The sequence below is a fragment of the Antechinus flavipes genome, chromosome 2, assembly GCF_016432865.1.
Source record: "Antechinus flavipes isolate AdamAnt ecotype Samford, QLD, Australia chromosome 2, AdamAnt_v2, whole genome shotgun sequence".
Taxonomy (NCBI): Eukaryota; Metazoa; Chordata; class Mammalia; order Dasyuromorphia; family Dasyuridae; genus Antechinus; species Antechinus flavipes.
This window is the reverse complement of record NC_067399.1, coordinates 146867617-146892378: the sequence shown is the minus strand read 5'-3', so window position 1 is coordinate 146892378 and position 24762 is coordinate 146867617. Positions and strand designations below refer to the sequence as shown.

The 24762-nt window shown below is 38.8% G+C and overlaps 1 protein-coding gene across 1 annotated transcript; it reads right to left on the bottom strand.

The window, feature by feature from the left end:
- Window positions 1-6839: 6839 nt before the first annotated feature.
- On the bottom strand, window positions 6840-21014 carry NEURL3 (neuralized E3 ubiquitin protein ligase 3). Its single transcript, XM_051975754.1, has 4 exons — window positions 20891-21014; window positions 12062-12556; window positions 10927-10989; window positions 6840-7527 (listed from the first exon to the last, which is right to left on the bottom strand). The coding sequence occupies exons 1-4, from the start codon at window positions 20919-20921 to the stop codon at window positions 7268-7270; spliced, it is 849 nt and encodes a 282-aa protein (XP_051831714.1). The 5' UTR covers window positions 20922-21014; the 3' UTR covers window positions 6840-7267.
- Window positions 21015-24762: the final 3748 nt, after the last annotated feature.

The following is a 24762-nucleotide window of genomic DNA, read 5'->3' as shown; positions in this document are numbered from 1 at the left end:
TCTTGGTACCAGCCTGAGTCCTTGGTCTTAGAAGAGGAGTGAGGAGGCGGGACTCATGTGGATGGTCAAACATGGAGTCCATTTATTCCAAATTTTCTCAGTCTTATATATCCTAATACCCTTATATAACCAAAGCACCCTATATACTATGCAGGTACCAGATAAGCAACTTGCTATTGTATATAGATGACTCTTTGCCACTTGGTATCACTCTGTTTCAACTACAACACAGGTTGTCACTGCCCCCTGACTTCTCAGGAAGGCTGAGAGCCCTTGGGGAGATAGGAGCAGAACCAGACACTATCAGCAAGTTCTCTCTGGGCTGAAGGGTCTTATTCCTCACCCAGAGTTCCCCCACTATCTGTGGCCCTCTACAAATAACCATGTTAAAAAAAATGCTACAATGTGACTTCTAATTAGAAAAATGAAAATTAAAGCAACTCTGGGTATCTACCTAACATCCATCAGGTTATCATAAAAGACAAAAAAAATTTTTTTGGGAGTCAATGGGGAAAACAGGAATTTTAATACTATTAGTGGCATTATGAATTGATCTGGAAAGCAATTTTTAATCAAACCCACAGTCACTAAACTGTGTATACTCTTTGACCTAGAAATATTCTTACAGATCTATACTTCAAAGAAACTCTTTTTAGGAAAGGACTCATCTGTACAAGAATATTAATGTGTATGGTGTGTGTATGTATGTGTGTGTGCTGGCAAAGAAGGTGTGAAAAATGAATATTTATGCTAATCACTTTTTTGTTTTTACAAATACTATTTCATTTGATATTTACAATAACCTCACAAGGTAGGTTCTATTTTTCCCCCATTTTGCTGTTGAAACCAAAGCAAACATAGATTAAGTGACTTGTCCAGAGTTAGACCATTAGTAAGTTTCTGAGGCCAGATTTGAACTGAGTTCTTTTTGACTTCAAGACCATTATTCTATCCACTGCACCATCAGCTACCACTTCCTGAGATGGCAAAGAACTGGAGGCTAAGGAAATGCCTGTCAAATGGACACTTGCTATATAAATTATGGCATATGAATGGAAAGGAATAATATTGTGTTATTGTAAATGTGTTATTGTGTTATTGTAAAAGTGATAGTTTCAGAAATGGCTAGGAAGAACTGTAAGAACTAATGCAAGGGTAAGTAAAGAGCAAGACCAGAAAAACAATATATAGCAATTCAATATGCTGTTTTCAAAGTTATGCTTTCTGTATCCTGAATTTCTTTTTGTTCTTGCCTGTACATTTAAAAAAAGTTGGTTGGTTTAGATAAATAATTGACTTTTTCTAATTTTTCAATCGCTTGATTTTGTTCAAATATTTCTTGCTGCTTTGCTGATTCATTGGATTCTGTTTACTCCACTCTGTTGTTTCAGTATCAACTAACTAGGTAAGATCATCTACTCTTAACTCTGAGCTACTTATTCCATTTGCAAGTGTTCTCATTTTATTTTATTTTTTTAGTCTCTTGTTTCAATAATTCTGTGATTTCTTTCAACAATTCTTAAGGCTGCTGTCATCAATCCATTCTTTTTTTTTTTTAATGAAGTTTTATTTGTGATTATTTAAGTAATTTCCTTACTGTGTGATTTAAATTGTGATTCTTTTAACATTGTTTTGCATTGTAATGATATTTCTGCCCCCTGATCATTTATGTCTATGACTTCAATTCTCAGTTTCAAATACTGTGCTAGGATTAGGTACTGTCCTTCCTACACTATTGGATATGAGCCTAGGTATTGTTTCTTGCTACAATGCTGGCATGGGAAGCCTTTTTTAAAGGCTTATCCTTCACCTGGAAGAAGGTCACCTATCTGAGAGCCAATGTCCTTCCTTCAGAAGGAGCTGAGGAACAATCAATATGGTGTTTGCTGCCTGTCCCCACCAGGAGAAATGCCAGGAGCAGAATAAGAGATCTGCATACGACATTTATAGATCTAACCAAGGACTTTGATACTGCTAGTCACAAGGGCTTATGAGAAATTATGTCAAAATTTGGTTGTCCAGAAATCTTCATCAGTATTACACAACAATTTGATGCTTGTCCAGGATTCTGGATAATGAACAATTCTCTTACCAGTTGTGAATGGAGTGAAACAAGGCTGTGTGCTTGCTCCCATGCTCTTTAGCAGGGTGTTTCCATCCATGTTGTCAAATGCCTTCAATGAGAATGAACATGGCATCGAGGTCTGCTATGATACTGATGATAAATTTTTCAATTTGAAAAGGTGGCAAGCCAAACTAAAGTGGAGGGAGTTTTGGGACATGATTTTTTGTTTGCAGATGATTAAGCATTCATTGCAGCCTCTGAAGTTCAGATGCAACAAAATATAGATAGATTCTCTCCTGCTTTTGCCAAATTTGGCCTAATAATCAAGACCAAAAAAAACACAGGTATTCCATCAGGCAGCACCACACCATCCATATGTGGAACCTGGATTACATAAATGCTATGGATAAATTCATTTTTACCTTAGCAGTACACTTTCCAGGGATGTACACATTGAAAATGAGGTTGACACACACACTGCAAGAGCTAGTTTAGTGTCTGGGAGATTTCAAATGAAAGTGTGGAAAAGAAGAGGAATTAAACTGACCACCAAACTGAAGGTCTACAGAGCACGTTGTGCCAACCTTATTGTTGCATGCCTGTGGAATCTGGATGGTATACCAGTGCCATGTTAAGAAACTGAAATTTTTCCATTTGATTTGTCTTAGAAAGATTCTGAAGATCACTTGGCAGGAGAGGATACCAGATACTAAGGTTTTGTTTTGTTTTGTTTTGTTTTTTAACTAAACTGCTAAGCATTTAAACTCTACTGTAACTCCACCATGTTGGATAATTATTCAAATGTCAAATATATGCTTGACAAAAAGACTATTTTATGGAGACAGGGCAAGCACTTTCATGGTAGTCAAAAAAAGAGATGTAAGGATACTCTCAAAGTCTCTCTTATGAACTTTAGAATTGATTGTATGACATGGCACAGGACCACCCTGCACAGCATGGTGTCCTCAACAGAGGTGTCATACTAAATGAGCAAAACAGAATTGAAGTAGCTTAAAAGAAATGCAAGATATACAAATTTAAAGAATCCATCCCTAGTGTGCATAGTGACTATTTGTGCCTGCTCTGTAGTAGAGCATTCTGAGTTTGTATTAGTCTAATTATCCAGGGTCAGAGTCACTGTAACTTGACTCTTACAAAGTAATGATATTTGGTTTTCTTCAAGGATGAAGGATAACAATCAATCAACCACCAGGAGTTTGGGATGGGGGTGAAGGATAGCACTGAGCTTCTCCAATTGCTCTCTGAGTCAAAAAAAATTCTGCTTGATGACTTATGGTATCTATTAAAAGAGAAGGCAAATTCTGACTAGTGATTTATTGGCTGCAGCTCACAATATGCATAATCAGTGTGGAGTGGGAAAGGGCAAGATCTTTCTTCTCTCCCAGATGATGCCATTTACACCCACATGGCAGTTAGTGTTTCAGGAATTAACCAGGCAAATTGGCCCCAAAAGTTTGCTTTTGCCCCTCTTTTGTTTGTTCTTTACTGACTTTAGGGAGATAAAGAACCTCCAGTGGATATGTCCTTGACTGCTAGTGGGATTTTTTAAGTTCTGAGAGGTATGAATGTCCTCTAAAGAATATGGTACAATACCTGCAGTGTCCCTGGAGGGGAAACATCTGCAAAGGAGAGTTTGACAACCACCAGGAGAGAAGATAATCCTGTCCTGTTTTGCTGGCAAAAAGGTTCTAGGAGTTAATGGACAGTATTCATCAAAGATAAAATATAAAGTGGGTAATTAGTAGTATTGTAAAACTTATTAGCCTTCCGGAATGTAAAATTGGTTTTATTTTTATTTTTATTTTTAATATAGTATTTTTATTTTCCCCCGTTACATGTTAAATAATTTTTAAACATTTTTTTAAGTTTGAGTTCTATTTCTCCCTTCCTACCCCCTCCCTGACGGTAAACAATCTAATACAGATTATACATGTGCAATCATGTAAACCATTTTCATATTAGTGATTTTGTACAAGAAAACTTGAGTAAAAAAAAAAAGAATGAAAAAAAGTGAAAAACAATATGCTCCAATTTGTATTCAGATAGGATCAGTTCTTCCTCCAGAGGTGGATAGCATGATTCATCATCATTTTGGATTGTCTTAGATCATTGTATTGCTGAGAATAATTAAATCATTCAAAATTCTTCATTGTACAATATTGCTGTTGTAATTGTAATATTGTAATATATTGTTGTTACTATATATAATATATAATATTCTAGTACTGCTCATATCACTTTGCCTTTTCATGTAAGTCTTTCTAAGTTTTTCTGAAATCATTCTGCCTTTCTATTCTTATAGCACAATAATATTCCAACACAATCATATACCAGTTTGTTCAGTCATTCCCCAACGGATAAGCATCCCTTGATTTCCAAGTCTTAGCCACCACAAAAAGAGCTGCTGTACATATGTTTGTACACACAGGTCCTTCCGTCCCCCAACCCTTTTTATGTCTTTAGAATATTGACTTAGCAGTGGTGCACCAGGGCTTCTTGGCACTCCATTGTTCCAGAGTTCAGGTTCCCAGAGAGCATGGCATTGATGCTTTAAAGAACAAGAGATGATCTTTGGGAGGAGCCTTCAGAAAGCCAGTCTGGTGGTAGCTCCCTTCTCCTAAGTCTCTGAGTGCTGTGACTGAAGGTAGAGATGGAGTAAGCAGCTGTTTAGCCTCTGTTTTATTGCCTTTTTGAAATTATTTTCCTCATCACATTCATCAGAATAAAGTATATTTGGGTGTGGAAAATCTGTGTCAAACTGCAAACCCAATGTCAAGCAAGGGAAATAGCAGAAGGCTAGAGAAGAAAGAAGTGCTAGCTAAAGTACCCCCCAAACCCATTATAGTTTAGAAAAATATCTATTGCCAAGCTGTCATGTAACAATGAACATTATTTACACAGATACAATAATGAGAAGGCAATGGATGGTGAATGTGGTTTTCCATGTTAATGACCCCCTGAATCAGATTGTAATTTTCAGGGGTATCCTATCCCCTTCCCTTTGTTTCCCTAGAATTCCCAGGGTGGTTCCAAGGTTTTCAGGAATTTCAGATTGATAGGCAGTGTCCTACCAATGACTTCTGGACCAATTCAATCATCAGTGGAGAGGAATGCTGAAGAAGACTGTCACCTTTCCAGAGGGATTGTCTCTCCCAATCTGCCTCCTTTCCTCAATCCTTTGACCTTTCCCCACTTCTTATGGACTTGCTGGAAAAGAGGAGCAAACAATAGTAGCTGTTTTTCTCCCCATTCTTACTTCCCTACTCTGGATTCACCTCACTCTGGCAGAGGTCTTGCCCACAATAATTCTTTCTAGAAAAGAGATAAGGCTGCCAAGGCTGTGCCCCAATAATACTGGCTGAGGGGTGAGAGCTATTCCCTAGGTTAGGATTTAACATATAACAATCATGGTTTTCTTTGATCCCTTAATTGCTCATTTGAAAACATTTTCTTAGAGGAGGGAGTCTAAGCCCAGAACTGGTGAGGGGTAGTATGGGATAGCTTGAGAATTGGAAGAGAAGCAGAATATTGATTCAGAACCTGGGAACAAGTCCAGAGTATCAAGGAGCTAATTTCCCCAGAATGCTGGTATGCTTAATTTTGCTCCGGAGAGCTGAATATTAAATTTTCAGTGTGAGCATTTACCCTGAGGCTACAAATCAGGACTTGATTAATTGTTTTATTGTCTACACTTAAGAAAATGATAGAAAAATATTAATAATAAAGATTAAATCTGTTTCCTACAGTTTTTTTCTACCCATCCAGTTGTTAAACATTTACCAGCATACCATTGACTAGGACTGAGATTAAGTTATCTCCAGGATACTGAAACAATATTTGGCTTGAATTTGGATTTGTTTCAACTCTATCACAAATGAGTAGAACAATAAATATAGTTGGCACTTTAAGGTTTACAAAACCATTTACTGACAGGATCTTATTTGAATCTCAGAACAATATTGGGAGCTGGTACCATAGGGATTAATATTCTTATTCACCATTTTTTTATGTGAGGAAACTGAGTCTCAGCAATCATGAATAACTTCTTTATCTAGAAAGTGTCAGACATAGAAATGGGTAAGTCACATGTCTGAACCTCAATTTCTTCTTCTGTGAAATAAAAAGATTGGGAAAATTCTAATTTTTGGATTCCCCAACTTTCATCCAAGGGCCTATAAAATTAGACAGTTGATCAGTAAGGTTCTTATTTCCTGTATATAATGGTGTCAAGCAACCAATTGAATGTCCTGTTCAAGTTTATAAACGTTTCAGAGAGTCTAGGTTTCCTATCTCCCAGGGTAATTGGTGACTGATACTTTGAGATTATAACTGCTCAAGGAAGACAGATTCTCCAAAGGATACCCCCAAGTACCCACCAAATTCAACTGTGTGGAGGGGCTGCTCTATTTTTTGACTAGGAAGAAGACTCTCCTCAAATAAATTCTCAGGGAGGAGGAACCCTGCTTCTCCTAATAATTAAGAGCTGTGAGAGGGAACGGGCTGCTAGGGAACTATGTTAAGTGCCCTAGCACTGGAAATCTCTAAATGGGGGCTATGACAACTTGATGGGAAGTGGTTCTCTAACACATTCAGGTAGGGGGTTGAACTAAATGCCTCAAGGTCCCTTCCATCTTAGAGATTTTAAAATCTCCAGCTCATATCCCAGCTTCTTACTTAACTACTCTTTATGTGTGTGGGGAGGGGGAAGTGGGTGCAAAGAGTAGAGGAGAGAGGAATACAAGAGGATTGATGCTTCTGTCATTTACCTCTGTGTCTTCCCGCTTTATTGTCCCTCAACCAATAGATTCACCTCCTATCACTCTTATATGTTTCTAAATAAAATATAACAGTTACAAAAGTTTCTAAATATATAGTTCTTTATGGTTACAAAATATTTTATGTACATTATTTTATGCATTCCGTAGGACAAATGTGTGAGGTAGATAGCATCTCCATTTTACAGATGAGAAAACTGAGGCTTGGAGACAGCGAGTGACTTGCCCAGCATCACACACTGAGTTAAGTGACAGAGCCAGGATTTCAGTTCAAGCTTCTGACGCTTAGTCTTTGTTATCCAAGGTGTGAAAGAGGAGGAGCCAGGGTGGGTAACGTCAAAGAAATCACCCGCAGTCTCTTTATCCAGCATGCACTGGGGAGGGCGATGCGAGCAAAAGTCCGAGGTTAGCTGATCGGGGTGCTCCCCAGGACAGCGGAGCCCTGGGAGAAATGCGGAGCCTCCGCTGCAGTGGGTCTGTTCTGCAGGTAGAACAGCTCGATCCCACGGCGGCACACGGGGCACCTGGCCGTGTCTCTGAAGATCCTGTTGGCACAGCAATAGCAGAGGATGGCATGGCCACAAGGAAGGAGCCGGGTGTTCTTGCCATGGTACAGACAGACAGAACACTCGTCTTCGTCTCCAGCTGGGAGGCAGAAACAGAGCTCTGGAAGGACAAGAAAGCTTGGCTGAAGGAAGGCAGCCTGGGGGAACAGGAGCCTCCTCCCTCAGAGGTCTCCCCGTCCTGCCTGGGAGGAACCTCTGAGAGGATGCTGCTCAATCTCCCTTTTACTCTCCTACACATTGGCTTCTGTTATTCTTCCCTAGTTACGGGGCTACCGCGCTCATGCTAGGAGTCCCAGGGGACTGGAAAGCAAAAGGGAGGCCAGAGAGAAGGGCCGAGTCATTGCTTTGTGCCAGCCAGTCAACAAGCATTCATCAGGGGCTTACTGTGTGCCAGCCACCGTGCTAAGCTCTGGGGGTACAAAGAAAGGCAAAACCAGTCCCTGCCTGCAAGGAGCTTCAGTCCTAATGGGGGACACTATAAACAAACAGCACACATACAAGCTGTCTCTATCCATCTAGCAGATCATTACCCTTAGGAATACCTTTATCCTCAACTCCTGAGAGATCAGCAACTGGCCATCTGAAGATACATGATCCTTCAGACCAAGCCCATAATCTGCAGATGAACCTTAGTTCCTCTGACTATCCATCTATCTGTGTATCTGTCTATCTATCCATCATTTATCTATCTTCCTGTCTGTCTGTCTCTCTCTTTCTGTATGTCTATATGTCTATCTTTCTATCTATTTTCTTGTCTGTGTGTGTATGTATCTCTCTATCTTCTTGTGTCTATAGAGAGACAGAGGGAGAGAAAGAGAAACAAAGAGAGATAGAAAGACAGACATAGGGATAGAGAAGGAGAGAGAGAGAGAGAGAGAGAGAGAGAGAGAGAGAGAGAGAGAGAGAGAGAGAGATATACAGAGAAGGAGAGAGGGAGAGGGAGAGAGAGAGAGAAAGAGAGAGAAAGTGCTGATGAAAAATAATCTCAGAATAAAGTTGCCAGTATTCAAGGGGACTAGGAAAGTTCTTTTAAGCTGCAACTTGAAGGAAGCTGGAGGAAATGAAAGGAAACAAAGAAGGAGAGACTTCCAGGCTTGCACTACAACTAGTAGATAGGGTGATTACCAGTGGAGTCATCTTGTTCTGCCTCAATTTCCCTAAATTTTTCTGCCTCAGTTTCCCTAAATTGTTCTGCCTCAATCCCCCTGGTTGTAACTCCCACCCCCTTCCTGTTCATTAGGGTGAAGATAATTAGGGTTATGGAGATCTGACATTCCAAAAAATAAAACTCCAGATGTTTTATCTCAGATGGCTAATTGGCATCCTCTGTCTCTAAGTTCCAGAATTTCTGTCTCTAGTGACTAGCCCCTTCACTCCCAGTTTAAAACTCTCTAGTTTTTATCTTGCCTCAGTTTCTCTGGCATTACATTCTGATAATCTGCCTAGCATTTCTTGCTCTTTCCACAGAATCATCTCATTTTCTCTCCCTGTCATATTAATTTCTGATGTCCTTCACTCCTGTTCTTTATGTTTTTTCTTTGGTAAAATGTTACCTGCTTTCCCCCACCAAGCTCTCTGCTGCTGACAGCTGGTCCTGGTGTTTTAGATCTCACTACTGATTGTATTGAAAAGCCTGGGATTAGGAAAAGCCTTGAAATTTCCTAAAGGTGGTCCAGTATCATTATCCCAGCAGTCCCGAATATACAATATTGATGAATAAACTAGACCTACACAATGTCTATCTGATGGGGTCCTTGGTCCTTGGTCTTTGGTAGGGTGGATGTAAAGAAGGGATATTAATAGGAGAAGGCTTGAATTACTGTCAACAAAGTGGAAAGCAAAACATGATAAATGTGAAAATATGTTTAGAAGAATTGCACGTTTAATCTATATTGGATTATTACTTGCTTTCTAGGGAAGGGGAGAAGTAGGGAGAGAGGAGAAAAATTTGGAACACAAGGTTTTGCAAGGGTGACTGTTGAAAACTATCTTTGCATATATTTTGAAAAATAAAAAGCTATTATAAAAACAAAAACAAAAAACCAATATGGAAGTCAAGCTACTCCCTCAGGCAAGCAAGCAGGAGCAATGACAGGATTATTTTGTTCTTAAATGGCCCTTTTATTATTTTTAAGTGGGTTTTTATTATAGTTGATCCTTGTTCAATGATAATTGACAAAAATTATCATGACCCTACAGTTGCTATATTCAGTCAGAAGATCAAATCATGACAACTGAAGTTATTTTTCTCCTACAAAAGAACTTGCTGAGATCCCACTTCTTCTCTAACTCCCTTTAGGGTTAGCTTGCTTACTAAGCATCATAGTGATGCTGCAAGGGGAACTAGGTCCCCCTGATCTTTTTTTTTTTTTTTCTTTGGTGGGGGGGTGACCTGGGCTGGAAAAACCCTAAATCCCTCCCGACCTTTGGGAGCATCCCCACCCTCCTACTTGATTCCCAGGGGAAACTCCCACAATAATCCCCAACCACAATACATTTGGAGATCTTGGCCTGCGGCATAATTACCACCTATTATTGATTAGTCCCTCAATTCATCTAGAGATCACTCCCTAGCCCTGGGCCACAGAAACCTAACTATAATCAAGTCTGTGTACCCAAATCTTTGTTAATTCCTATCAGGAACTGGCCCACTGAGGGGCTTCTCAGTGTAATAAACCCAATTTTTTTTTTTTTTTTTTTTTTTTTGCCAAAAAACCTCCCCTGCAGATCTTGACATCGTTGTTAAGGTACATTTTTCATACCTCAACAATAATAGCTAGATCCTTTTTGAGAATTTAGCACGCCAGTCAATGGGATTTCCCCCCCTCCCCCCAACTCTTTTTAAGAACTAGCCCATTTGCTAAATGTCACATGATTAGTTCATTAGAAATTTAACCTGCCTTAATATCATCTTCCCCCTTGCTAATGGAAAGCTCTGCTAGGGAACTTAACCCACTTTTTCCTCCTTGTTAAATTGATTAACTCTTTTTGGAATTTAGCCTGCTAGTTAATGGAGTAATAATAAAATCTTTACCTCTTGATTTGGAGATAGTCCAAGTCTTATGACATTGTGACAATCTTGTGACATTGGCCCCAACCCCCAATATATTTGGAGGTTCAACTACAGTATCCAAATATTTGGTGGCCCATATGGGGAGAGTCCCCCAATATATTTAGGGTTCAGTGCTTCTGTACCCTCTTTCCCCATTACATCCAAATATATGTTGACCAGGGTACTAGTGGGTACTTGCTGATCTTTGTGATAAGGATATTTTTATAAGAACAAGGGGTAAATGACCTTCTCAAAATCATACCAGGAGCAATCTGGGGATAGACCCCCTCAGAGTTTCAACTCCTAAGCCTTTAGCCCATCACCCCTTACTCATGGATGCAAATCCTCTGTCTCTGCTCTCCTCCATTTTTGTTTATGGCCTGTTCCCATCTATTCCATCCACAAAATAGGAGTGAGAAATGCCCTTAATTGTGGAAAAATATTTACCATAAGATTTCTTTCTGAACACCAGTGTCAGAAGTCTGGGACTGAAAGGTTTCTTAACAGGAGCTAAAGAAAAAAAACAAACAAACAAAAAACAAGATTAGGAGGTGACAGCTAAAGACAAATAAAACAATCATCCAGTTTTGCAATCTCTTCCCACCTTCTGCCCTGGGGTGGGTGGGAGGGAAGATAGGAGTCTCATCCAATCCTTTTATAAGGGATCAGATATTTGGCTCATAGCCCCAAGCCACAGAAGCTCCAATACATAGGAAACAGCATAAATCTCCAGATTTCATGTTGTCCTAGTTTGCCCCTTCCTTAATCCCTACATTCAATAATTTTTAAAAATTATTTTAAATTATATTTTATCCCCTTTACCCCAATTACATGTTAAAACAATTTTAAACATTTTTTAAAAAATTGAGTTCTACATTCCCCACCTCCTGCTTTCTTGAGATGAAAGTAATCTGATATAAATTATAGCATATATCTGATATATACTATATATCTGATATAGGTACATAGATATACAAGCCTTGCATTCAATCTTAAGAATTCTTCCTCTCACTTAGAAAGGCCTCAGAGACAGAGAAATCCTCCACCCAATAGATCATTGAACTAGAAAAGGAACCAGAAGGGATATTATTAGAGCTCAGTCTTTTCTGGGCTTTGCTCAGAACCTTCACAGAGCCTTATTCCCGCTAGCTGGGGACAGTGAAAGGACAGAATTGTAACAATAATTACTACCATTTACTAGGTAACTTAAGATTTGCATTGTGCTTTAAAGATGTTATATTATCTGATATAGCTTCTCCTGGTCTGGAATGCTCTCCCTTCCCTGCTACCTGATTTCCTTTCAGTCCCAACTAAAATCCCAACTCCTATGGAAAGCTTCCCCCAACTTCTCTTAACTCCAATGCCTTTCCCTGTTAATTATTTCCTATTTATCCTATGCAGTTTGCTAATGTCTGAGGCAGGATTTGAACTCGGTATTTTTAAGTCCAGCATCTATCTTCTGTGCCATTTGTCACTGTCCTGGGTTAGTGAGCTAATGGGGATTTGCACCCAATCCAACAAGAACACACTCCCTTCCCTTTGTACTCCATCCTCACCACTATTCAAGAATGAATTCACTCACTGAGCAGCTCAATGGCTTTTGTAGTTCCATAGACATCCATTACAGCCCAAAGAGGAGAGTTCACAGTCACTCCATCAAATAACAGAAACTTTTTGACTTCATTGGTCCTCAAGAAGACTTTTCCTGAGTTGTTCACCCAAAAGTGGATGACGTCTCCAATCTTAATGAGCTGATCAGGCAGGACAACTGCCCAGGTGGGAGATTGGACTATTAGATCAGGGCAGATGAAAGGGGGCAGCATACAAGGGTTGATATTTGAGGGGTTCAGGCAGCTGAACCCCACTCGGAGTCCGCCATTCCATCTATCCTCCTTTTTCAGGATCCTGAGGGTTACTATTTCATAAGGCTGGACTGGACGATTGGTAAAGACAATGCCGCCGTGAAAGGTAGAGATCCTTTCTGCCCTGGAGTAGCAGTCATTCAGTAGGATATGGTTGCCCTTGGCCTTGGAATGGAAACAGAGGGGCTTGTGGGATCTCTTCTGCTCAGGGTATTCTGAAAAAAAATTCACACGACCAATGTCAGAATCAAAAAATAAGAAGCAAAGCCTTTACTCCCACAGAGAGTCAGTTTCCCCAGAATTTTTAAAGGGCCCATGATAGTTTTTATCATCTTCCAAATGTAAAAATCAAGTCTTTATTGAAGAATGACTGTCTAGACTCTACTTTCACCAAGGACTTTCTATCCGTAAGCTCCAGGGTTTTGTAAGATCTCATCCTCATCTGGCATGTTGCTCAATAAATTTCTGGTAAATGAATGAGTGGGAGTAGTGGAATAGGGAATGAGATATGCTTTGTAGAATCAGAACCATTTCCTGTAAAGACAGTGCAGTTGAAAGACCAAAGGGCTGAGAATTGGAAAGCCTATCTTCTTATCCTTGCTGAGCTACCAATCAAGTAGCTGGGTGACCTTGGCCCAGTTCCACCTCCCTGGGCTTGGGTGTTCTCTCTGCACAATGAGGCATTTAGACTAGATGATTTCTAAATCAGAGGTGTAACTAATAATTTTGGTGCTGGGGAAACCACTTCTAGGGCCAATAATAATCCAACAGCACAAAATGTGTCTTCTTTATAATTCAAGAGGTGAGAATAATATAATCAATTAAAACATGTTCAATTAGTTGCTCTTAGGATTTAGGATATGGAATCTCAGAGTTAGAAGGGACCTTGGAGCTCATCTAGCCCAAGCCATAAGTTTTGGGGAGAGATCTATGAATGTTACTTCTTTTTTTGCTTGCAGGGGGATGACAGGAGTGAGAGTCAGTAAGGCTTATTTTTCCAAAAAAGGAGGAAGGAAACATGGGAATGATGATGGATTTGTTCTTGGGATAAAGGGAGAGAGAAAAGCTAGGTTGCTATCTCCATAGCTGCCTAGAAGTCAAAATTCTACAAAATTGAATTATCAAAATTCAACTCCAAAAAATTTCTTAGCTTTAGAACTTGCCATCTGGTGAAATCTAGATAGGTAAAAGGATTACCTGGTTTACTGACTCTTTTTTTTTCCCATGGGAATCATCATAATAATTTTTTGAATTTTCTTTTTGAATTTATTTTTAATAAAATCTTTTTATTTTCAAAAAATATGCAAAGATAGTTTTCAACACTTACCCTTGCAAAACCTTGTGTTCCAATTTTTTTCTCTTTCCCTTCCCTTCACCCCTCCCCTAGATGCCAAGTAATCCAATATATGCTAAACATGTGCAATTCTTCTATACATATTTCCACATTATGCTGCAAAGAAAAATTAGATTAAAAAAATGAGAAAGAAAAAAGTGAGCAAACAACAACAAAAAGTATAAATACTATATTGCAATCCACATCCAATCCCCAGTCTTCTTTCTGGAGGCAGATGGCTCATTCCATCACAGGTCTATTGCAACTGACCTGAATCACCTCATTGTTGAAAAGAGCCACGAAAATCAGAATTTATCATCACATAATTTTATTATTGCTGTTCTGCTGACTCTTAAAGGCCTCAATAATGTTTCACATTCCCCCACCCCCCATCTATCTCCTTACTACCCACCATCTTATGTTTCTTTCCCCTCCCATCAGCCCCATCCTGAAGATTTCTAACTCTGCAACCACAATCAAATCGATAACTGCAATTGTTACTTACTGGATGGAGTCAATTAATTAACTTTTTTGTGGCTCTAGTATACTAGTATAGTATATCACTCCTGTGATTTATCAAATCAAAACACTCTTTTCTAGATATCATTCCCTGTATGTGCTATCTACCCTTTTGGGAAGATAAACTCCTAGAAGGCAAGACTTTTTTTGATTTTTTATATCTATTTGCCTATACTAAACACATTGCTTAGGGCATAGAGGATCTTAATTAACATTTTTTCCCCATTTATTTATTTATATCTCCTCTTTTCCACTCCTTGGGTAGCATCCAAATTCCTGTTCCCCTCATTTTCTTCTCCTGGACATATATGAAATTTTTATGCTCTCTAATACTGTGCTGCCCTAACATCTATCTCTACCAGCTCCAGCATTCGATGTTTCTGTAATTCTCTTTGCAAAATGAATGTTCAGGCCCAAACAATTCTAAATGATCTCGCTCCCCACTTCCTAACATTTTTCCTCAATTTCTGAAAATGCACTTGAGTGCATATCAATAATGACACCCTCCAGGACAGCAAGAGAAGAAAGTCCTCACACAGATCAGATCCTACAGGACCTGTACCCAATCATTTCTAATCAACTGATCTTTTTCAATTCCAGGACTCCAAACAGGGGAAGAGAGGATGATGGAGAGTGTAGCATCGGGAAGTGGGACCCAGATGGGTAAGGGTACTCCAAGCAGGGATCTGCCCAGTCTGGCAGAATCTGAGGCATGGATATGCTTCGGGCTTGGGTTGAGGTTACAAAGGATTATGGAACCATGAGTCAGTTCCCAGAGGGAGTCATGTGAGAAGCCGGAAAGTCCTATCTTGTGGTATCCTTTCTAAGTAGTACCTCAAAGGAAGCCCTTTTGGCTTTATTGTTATCCAGTGCTTTATTTAAGGTCTGCATCTGTTAAAGTCCAGAGCCAAGGTCTCTTTCCCTTCCCCAACTTTACCACAAGAAAACTATTTCCCAGGCAGTTATCTGTCAAGACCATCTGTAGTCAGAGTGCCTCAAGAACAGAGATGGATACCGTCAAAGGAAAGGGATTAAGGGGAAAGAGGAAATTTATTTTAACATTTGCCATCGAAACTGAAAGCTCTGTCTTTACTATGGAATTGAGTGAGTAAACTTGGACAGGACTTTGCCTCCCATGTGATCATGGACTGATGCCCACATATATGGCTGCAATTCTTCCCTTCTTTCAGCCAAGAAAACTGACATCTGCGGGACTCACCTACACCCTGAGGGTGCAAAATTATTCCCATCCATTCTCTCACTCTCCCCTTTTCATTCCCTCTAAATCTTGAGTCCTACTTTTAGAAGTAATATAGTACAATGAAAATATATTGGTGGAATGGTAAAAACAGAATGCCTGAGTTCTAGTCCCAGTCCTCCTACTTATTAGCTGGTTTGTCTGGACATAAATCACAATTTCTCTGGATCGTAATTTCCTCAACCATAAAATGGGGAAAACTACATATCTGTTTTATATATCTCATAGGGATGTTGTAAACTAATATGCAAGGAAGTGTTTTGAAAGTTGTGATGTACTCTGAATTTGTAAACAATTATGTTTAGTATCATTTATATTATTACTCACACACACTTCTATAGAGCAAATATCTTCTTCAAGGCAACCTTAGAGACAGGCAGTACAAATATAATTCTTTCTCTCTGACTTTTCAGATGAGGAAACTGAAGTATTGAGAAAATAAGGGATTTGGCCACAGGATCACAATAAGTATTTGGAGCAGGCTTTGAATTCTAATCTCCTGATTCCAAGTTTAGTACACTAACCATTAGGCAAAACTCTTAAGGTGTTATTATGAATTACCTGGGAATTTAGAAATGAAACAGCCCAATCTTTTCTTTTAAAGATAAGGGAACTGAAAATTGAAGAGTGGAAATGATTTGTGGAAGGTCTTAGAAAGTAGCAGAACCATCCAGGTCCTATGACCTGACAGCTAATTCAACTCAACAAATACTTATTAAGTACCCTTTATGGGCAGAGCACTGTGGAGGCACTGGAAAAAGGAGGGAAGGTCAATGAGACATAGTTTCAGCCTTCAAGGAATATCTAGGGAATAATGGTGGTGAGAAGATGAACACAATTAATTCCAATCTGTTAGAAAGGATTTCCCACATTGTGTATTGTGGGAATACACAAGCTACAGCTATTAAGTTGACCATTTCTTTGTTCATTTTGTTTTTTTGAAGGTAAGTGAGGTTAAGTCACTAATCCAGAATGACATAACTAGTGTCTGAAGATGAATTTAAACAGATTCTCCTGCCTCTGGAGCTAATGCTCTATCCACTGAGCCATCTAGCTTCCCTTCCCTCAATTTTTTCCCTTCATTTTGAAGAGATTTAAGTTCAAGGATCTCAAATCCTGGAGGAAAAGGGTGGCAATTAGGCTTCCACAGTGGAGATTTCTGGATATTTGTCCTGGCAAAGTTTAATGGAGTAGGTATGACAACCCCCTGCCCTCGCCAAGCCTTATAACTAAGCAATGCTCCCTAGGGAAGGGGATCAGGTGAGGGGGAATTCTGTCTTCTCCCCCAGCCTGAGGATAAAAGCTTTGCCAGAAGAGGAGAATTCATACCAGGATGCTGACTCACTGAGGTTGACGACTGAAACTTGGACTAAATTGATAGGAGAGATAGCCAAACTCACTGACCCCAACTAGTGATCAAGAAGGCATCACATGGTGGGGAGGAGGCTGGGTCAGAAAGCTAGACCTTAGGGGTCAGGATATTTGTTGGATATTTACCAACTCTCACTTGGTCAGAGATCCAAGCTACAATTCTGCTGCTGAGATGACTAAGTAAGTGAGGAAGAGAACTAATTCAAGACCTTCAGCTGGAGAAAGAAGGCAAACTAGAGAGTGGGAAGCCAATGCAGCACAGAAAAGTTCTCACTCTGCAACTTCACTCCTCTTTCCCTTCTCAGACTGGAAGTCTACTCTGTTCCCAGATCCTTTCTCTGATGGATAGACTCCTCTCAGAACCCCTATTTGAAGGAAAGAGCCCGGACCAGACAAAGCTTCATTCTGCTCTATGCACTCCAGACTTTATAAGTCCTTTTCTTCACACCTGTCCCCACTCCACTCCTTTTCAGCTCCCTTTTATTTGTGATGCTCCTATGTTAGGACACAAGTTCCTTTGCTTCTCCTATTTGTTTGTAAGAGGGCAGCTAGCTGTTGCAGTGGATAGAGTTGCCAGGCCTGGGATCAGGAAGATTCATTTTTGTGAGTTCTGATGTGACCAGCTGTGTGACTCTGGTCAAGTCATTTAACTCCATTTGCCTTCATTTAACTCCATTTAGCCTCAGTTTCCTCATCTAAATGAATGAGTTAGAGAAGGAAATGGCAAACCACTCTGTTATCTTTGCCAAGAAAACCCCACTGGGGCCATGAAGAGTCGTACTCAATTAAATAACAATGATATCTCTCCTGAATTTTAGTCCTGTATCAGCAATTGACTGCTAAAAATCTCCACCTGGATGTCCCCAAAGAATCTTAAATTTAGCATATCAAAAAAAAAAAAAAAAAAAAAAAAAAACCAAACCCTTACAAACCTGCCCTTCCACTAGAGGTATGCTGGTAAATGTTTAAGAAACATTTATCCAAGTTTAAAAAAAGTACTCATAACCTGCTTTTAAGTTAATGTACATTATTAATATTTTCTCTGTTATTTTCTTTTTCAAAATTATTTATTTCTTTTTTTCCCTGAGGCAATTGGGATTAAGTAACTTGCCCAGGGTCACACAGCTAGGAAGTATCAAGTGTCTGAGGCCGGATTTGAACTCTGGTCCTCCTGACTTCACGGCCAGTGCTCTATCCACTGTGCCATCTAGCTGTCTCTAAAAATTATTTATTTCAAAAATTAGAAGAATAGAGAAATATTCAGTCCGAGAGAAAGCTAAAGATATTTAGTAAGTTTTCAAAAAGGAAGAAAATTACTCCAGAAAGCAGAACTTGTTTAAGGGTAATAGAAAGAAAGAACTTTCTTGATAGATATTTAACAAGATTATGAACTGTACCAGAAAGGGAGGAATTTCTTGTCACTTGAAGCATTCAATCAGTGACTATAGTCTAGGGGGCAGAGAGAATAAAAATTCAGTCAGAAGGAGCCTTGGTAGCTATCTAACTCAACCTGTTCCCAAGAGAAATATACAGTACAACACAGCAGGCCCTTCTCTATCACTTTCTTAAGTTTACACAATCATGATTTGTATCTTTGTTGATTACTGAGGTAGAAATGGTCATGCTTAAAACTTAACAATTGGTTCTTGTGAGCTTATTTGAATTGGCTCCAGCACATCCCTACCTCCATTAAATTTTCCTGTCTCTCTACCATCCATCCAGTAAACCAGGTTCATAACTTCAGGGTAATTTTGTATCTATCATCTGTCTGTCTATCTATCTATCTATCTATCCATTATTTCTGTCTGTCTATCTGTCTCTCTGTCTTTCTCCCTCTCTCCCTCTCTTTGCTATTGTTTATCCTTCATTTTGGAAGAGGACCAATGGATTTGGTCATGAATTGGATTTGAATGAGATCGAGTTGCCCAAAGTCATCAGCCTCACCCTCTCTTTCAGAATCATAAAAGTCCAGTGGCAAGACAAAAGTATGACTTCATTGGGCACAAGAACAAGACTCTATTTTTTAAGGTCCCCCTAGAGGTAAACTGGGAGATTTCCCAGAAGAAATTGCTGGTGGGGAGTCAAGCTAGTGATGGTATATCTGACCTTCAAAGAAAAAATGGGAAAGACTGAATTCACAAGTCTCACCACTTCCCTGACTCAGGCTTTACAAGGTGTTCTAGGATTCTCGCTAAAATCTGCACCTTCAGTGACATTGGAATTTGGTCTTTCCAGGAGATGTTGAGAAGCTTTGATTAATGAAGGCAGCTGGAATTGAGATTCACAAAGGCATCAGAGTAAAATTCTTCATCTTTTATTTTATCCTTTCCTTGAATCTCTAAGAAATCTATATATGATCTTCACTCATAATCCCCAATTTTATCACTCAACCTCCTACCGAGCTCCTATCTTTGTTGCTCTTGTTCAGTTGGTCAATCCTTTGTGACCCCATTTGGGGTTTCTTAACAAAGTTATTGGAAGTGTTTATCAATTTCTTCTCCAACTCATTTTATGATGAGGAAACTGAGGTTTTCACGGTTAAATGACTTGTCCAGCTCGTAAATGTCTGAGGCTAGATTGAACTCAGAAAGAAGAATATTCCTAATACCAGATGTAGCACTCTGCACTGTGGTTCCATCTAGCTGCCCTCATACATTATAAGATCATAAAACTACAGGTAAAAGGGAGCTTAAGGGTTTTCTGGATCAAATATTTTATATTATGGATGAGTTAACCAAGACCCAGAAAGACTGGTCCACAGTCACCCAGCTAGTAAGTATCAGAAACGAGCTTTTGAGCCAGGTTACCCAGAACACTATTCACTAGGCTACCATTATCACTGTCACCACTGTATCCCTCCCCCATCCTTACCAGATAATCCCAAATCTTGAGATTCTGATATCACTTTAAACAAATATTAAATATCACTTTAATCAAACATTCAATGCACAATGGAAGGCCGTTCCAATTGGTGAACCATAAATCAAGGAATTCCCCTTAACACATATACGCATGATATTGAACAGCCTGCAGAAAATAAAAGCTACTAGTCCATGCCAGTCTTTTCCCACTCCACTTTGACCCATAGAGGTAACCCAAGTAGTGAAATGATATATAATTAGTAGCTTTTCCTACTGGTCTGTGTCTACTGTTCTTTTTCTCTCCTAGAAATAAGATTGTTTTCAAGGCAACATAGCAACCTTCTGAAGGAAAGCCAAACAAAGCATTTACTCCATTACTAGGCAATGGCAACAATGAAGAGGGATGTGGATGAATCCAATCGTACTGGAATCCAGTGCTTGATTGGAAATTTAAGGACATCATCATATCAATGCGATAAAAACCACAAAATTACCAATTTACTTAGGTAGCTATAATTAGAGGAGACTCTTTCTTGGCCTTTGAATATAATGGTGAAAAAGAATAACCTTTATCTCTTGCCCCAAAAAACTAATAGCATCTGTTGCTTGTGTTTCTACCTGTCATCTTCAGCTGAGCTTGTCTAGAGCAAATTGGCCTTTCCAATCATAACATACTGGTTTTTCTTTTTATGTTTGTTTTGTTTTGTTTTCTTAGATTTGGGAGTTACCTCTACAGAATCCCTGAGAGATGATGGCAATCCAGCTTCTGATGGAAAATTTACTTTCACTGTAGGTCATCTCTAAGTGGTATAATAGAAACAGTCCCATACAATTATGCATTTAGCCATTCATAGTTTGTAAAGTTCTTTAATATTCTGAATTTATTTTATTAAAATTATATCATGTTTGGACCTCACCTAAAAATCGTTATTCTCATTACAGATAAATAAATTGAGGCTCAGAGTAGTGATTCATCAAAGATTATGCAGTTATTTGCTAGCAAAGCCAGGATTCAAACCTAGATTCTCAAATTCAATGCTCTTTATAATGAATTGAAATCCCTCTTGTGGTAACCTTTACTCTGATCCTGATTTTCAAATTTGGAGCTAGTTTAAATGTCTCATCCTTCTAAATCCCCAGCCTTCATCCTTGTCCCATCTAATCCAAAGTACAATAGGTGAACAGGCACCTTTAAATGGCTACTTACCAATCCTTTGACTGAAAATACTGCCCATCATTGCTGCACCCCACCAGGGGTGACTTGGGGACTCTATGAACCTTGGATCAGAGGAAGCTAGTATCTGTAGCTCAGCTGGATGAAGTTCCTTAGAGCTTAGCAGAGGCACTCTTTTTATGAGATGGGAGATCATGTTACAGGGTTGATGATTAATGAGATGCTTTTGTCACAAGACACAATATCCCGGGGATTTCCTCCTTGCTAACAGCACTTTTGGCTTCTGGCCCATGTTGCCTTGGTCTCATTTAGCTTGAGGGAGAGTCAGGGAGGAGTAACATAAAATTGCATTTAATTCTTTCCTTGGCTGAGTATACTGGTCCCAAAGTCAGGACCTGAAGGTTCAGGACTGCCCTGGGTCCCCTCCCCCTGGCAGAAAGAGACTAACTGTGGGTGTTGAGCAGAGACTCTGGGGATAGCTCCCCTTTTTTTCCTCAGAGCTGCAAGACTGAGAAAGTAACTTCTGCAGCCAGGTGTATTGGGAGTGTTTTACCTTGGTTTTTCTCCTTAGGACACTTAAAATTTTAGAGCCGGGATGTCTGTGACATTATAGATCTGAATCCAGAATTCTGGGAACATCTTTCACCTGAAGAGAAAAGTCCAGAAGGCTCATACTGATTCTATCTTTGCAAGAGTTCTGACCTCAAAATGAAAGGCAGCTTTACTCCCACAAAAAACAACAGAAAGAAGAAAAATGAGTGCCCGCCCCCCTCCTCACCTTCTCCCAACACAATACCTTGCTATCATTTCCAGTCCCATTTGATCTACAGATAAATGTCTAGTGGTCTGCTGACCTCTGTAGCCACTGCTTCCCTCCTCCAGATTTCTGTTCTTCTCTTTGGTTTTCTATCTTGGAAGCGCTTTCTTTCATCCCATTGCTTTTTTTCTTCTTTTGAGGTTGTCAACTTTTTACCAAAGGGATACTTCCTGTGGGGTGACACTTTGTCCTCAGGTTCTAAAAAGAAAAAGTGTTTTTTTTTTTTTAAAACATATGCATTCCTTGAGTTCACCATAATATAGATATTTTCCCTAAAGTTTACAAGTATTAAAGGAACTTAGTTTTATTTCTTTTATTTGTAAAATGAAGGGGTTGGACTCAATGACCTCAGGGGTCCCTTCTAGACCTAAATTTATAAATCACTGATAGAAATGAAGATCATTTAGCAAAACTTTCAAAATCCTTTGGGCGTTTAACAACAGAATGAAGAAGACCCTGTCTGAGCAAAGCTTATGATAGTTTGAAGGATAAGAAAAAAGTCTTTTTGAAGTTGTACTGGGGCAGAAAGGGCTTGGATGTAGTTGCCACAGAACTCACTTTTGAACCAAAAAGATTTGTGTTCAAGTCCTATATCTGATAGGTATTGGCTGTGTGACTCTACTTAAATTGTTTAACCTCTCAGGGCAGCTCTTTAAAACTATAAATTGCAGAGGAAAGTGCTTTCCCTTTGGGAGTTTCTTATAAAATGTTGTCTAGTTTCTATCTCTATAATGGGACAAAAAAAAAAGGCTAGCTGGGGTAAAGGGGATAATAACAATTTAGGGAAGAAAGCTAAAACTACTTAAGCCTTTTTTTTTCCTACCACAGAGAGGGAGTACTTAATAGGAAACAATGATCATTAAAGAATTCTATTGAAAAGGTTGGTGTACAAGAATATTGTACAAGGGGCAGCTAGGTGGTGCAGTGGATAGAACATCAGCCCTGAAGTCAAGAGTACTGAGTTCAAATCTGACCTCAGACACGTAACACTTCCTAGCTGTGTGACCTTGGGCAAGTCACTTAACCCCAATTGCCTCAGCAAATAAATAAATAAATAAAAAGAATGTTGTACAGAGCAACAAAATTATGCAATGATCAATTCTGATAGACATGGCTCTTTTCAACAGCAAAGTGATTCAGGCCTGTTTCAATGGTCTTGTGATGGAGAGAGCCATCTGCACCCAAAGTGGGGACTGTGGAGACTGATATGGCTCACAACAGAGTATTTTCATCTTTTTTATTGTTGTAGGTTTGCTTTTTTTTTCCTTTTAGATCTGATTTTTCTTGTGGTATGATAATTGTGGAAATATGTATAGAAGAATTGCACATGTTTAACATATATTGGATTGCTTGCTGTCTAGGGGAGGAGGTGGAGGGAAAGAAGGGAGAAAAAAATCTGGAACATAAGGTTTTTCAAGGGTGAATGTTGAAATCTATCTTTGCATTATTTTGAAAATAAAAAAGCTTATTGTTTTTTTAAAAAGAAAAGAAAAGTTTGGGTGTTGTGTGACTGGAGGTGGGCAAATGTTTTGATTTTTAAAAATAGAAAGAAAAGGATCAGTTAGATGGTACAGTGGATAGAGAACTGGCCTATCGTCAGGAGGACCTGAGTTCAAATTTGACCTCAGATACTTGACATTTATTATGTGATCAGAGTTACTTAACTCCAGTCACTTAACTCCAATCGCTTCACTCCCCCGCCCCCCCAAAAATTAGAAGACAATTTGATTTAAATTATTGGCCAGATTCTAAATTATTAAAGAGGGGATTTGTGAACCCTTCTCCCAGACTAGCCACATTTCCTTTTCTGGCAGAGTCACTAGACTAGATAATATGGAGAATGCTGTGGACATAGTATTAACTGGATTTCATCAAGGCAATTGACAATGTCTTTCAATACTCTTGTGGACCAAGGAGAGGAACAGGGAGAGGAATCTTGATGATGACATACTTAGGTGTATTTAGAACTGGTTGAATGACCACACTCAAAGAGTGTCATCAAACAATCAATAGGCAAACACTTATTAAGTGTCTTCTACAATGTTGGACACTGTTTAAAAAAAACAAAAATTAAACACATCTGTCCTCAAAGAGGTTACATTCTATAAGAAATCATCACTAGGCCAGTGGAATAAGGTGTTTAATGGAGTATCACATGTGCTCTTGATACTAGGCTGGCTAACCATTTTATATATGATCTGAATGAAGACCTAAATATAATTCTTTGATTGGCCAAGTATAATCTATATCAAATTATTTACTGTCTCTGGAAATGGGGAGAAAAGAGAAGAAGGGAGAGAATTTGAAACCCCCATATTTTTCATGTTATTGGGGAAAATAAAATTTTACTTATTACTTTTTTTAAAAGATAAAGAAAAAATAAATAAATGTAATATTTGTAAAATGTGTAAACAAGGAACTCAAACACACGGCCCATAGTGTGCTGGTAAATGTTTAACAAATGATTCACAGAAGAAATTATATACACTTTTAAGCTTAAGTTGAATTTTTAACATTTCATCTATTACATTATTAAATATAATTAGTAAAACAATAAATCAAGCTTTGATTTGCTGATTTCTGAGCTATAAATGCTCCCTCTGAAAATTTAACTGTGTGAATCTCTTTGAGCTGGCTCCAACACATCTTTGGACATAGATAAATATCTAGATCCTGAAAGATCACCATAAGATAGAATGAAGGATCAATTGAATTAGATGAAATTTTATGCAGATAAATCTAGATAAATTTAAATTCTAAGTTAGAGTTCCAAAATTAACTTCACAGATACAAATTTTAAAAATCGTGATTAGATAATTCCCTTGATAAAGATTTTGGGGTTTCAATAGACAGAAACCTCAATATTTAATTAAAATATTTATTAAGAACTTACTATGTATTTTCATCTTTTTTGTTGTTGTTTGCTTGCTTTTGTTTTCATATTTTTCCCTTTTTGATTTGATTTTTCTTGTGCAGCATAATTGTGGAATATGAATAGAAGAATTACATATGTTTAACATATATTGGATTACTTGCTATCTAAGGAAGGGGGTGGAGAGGAAAGGAGGGAGAAAAAATTTGGAACACA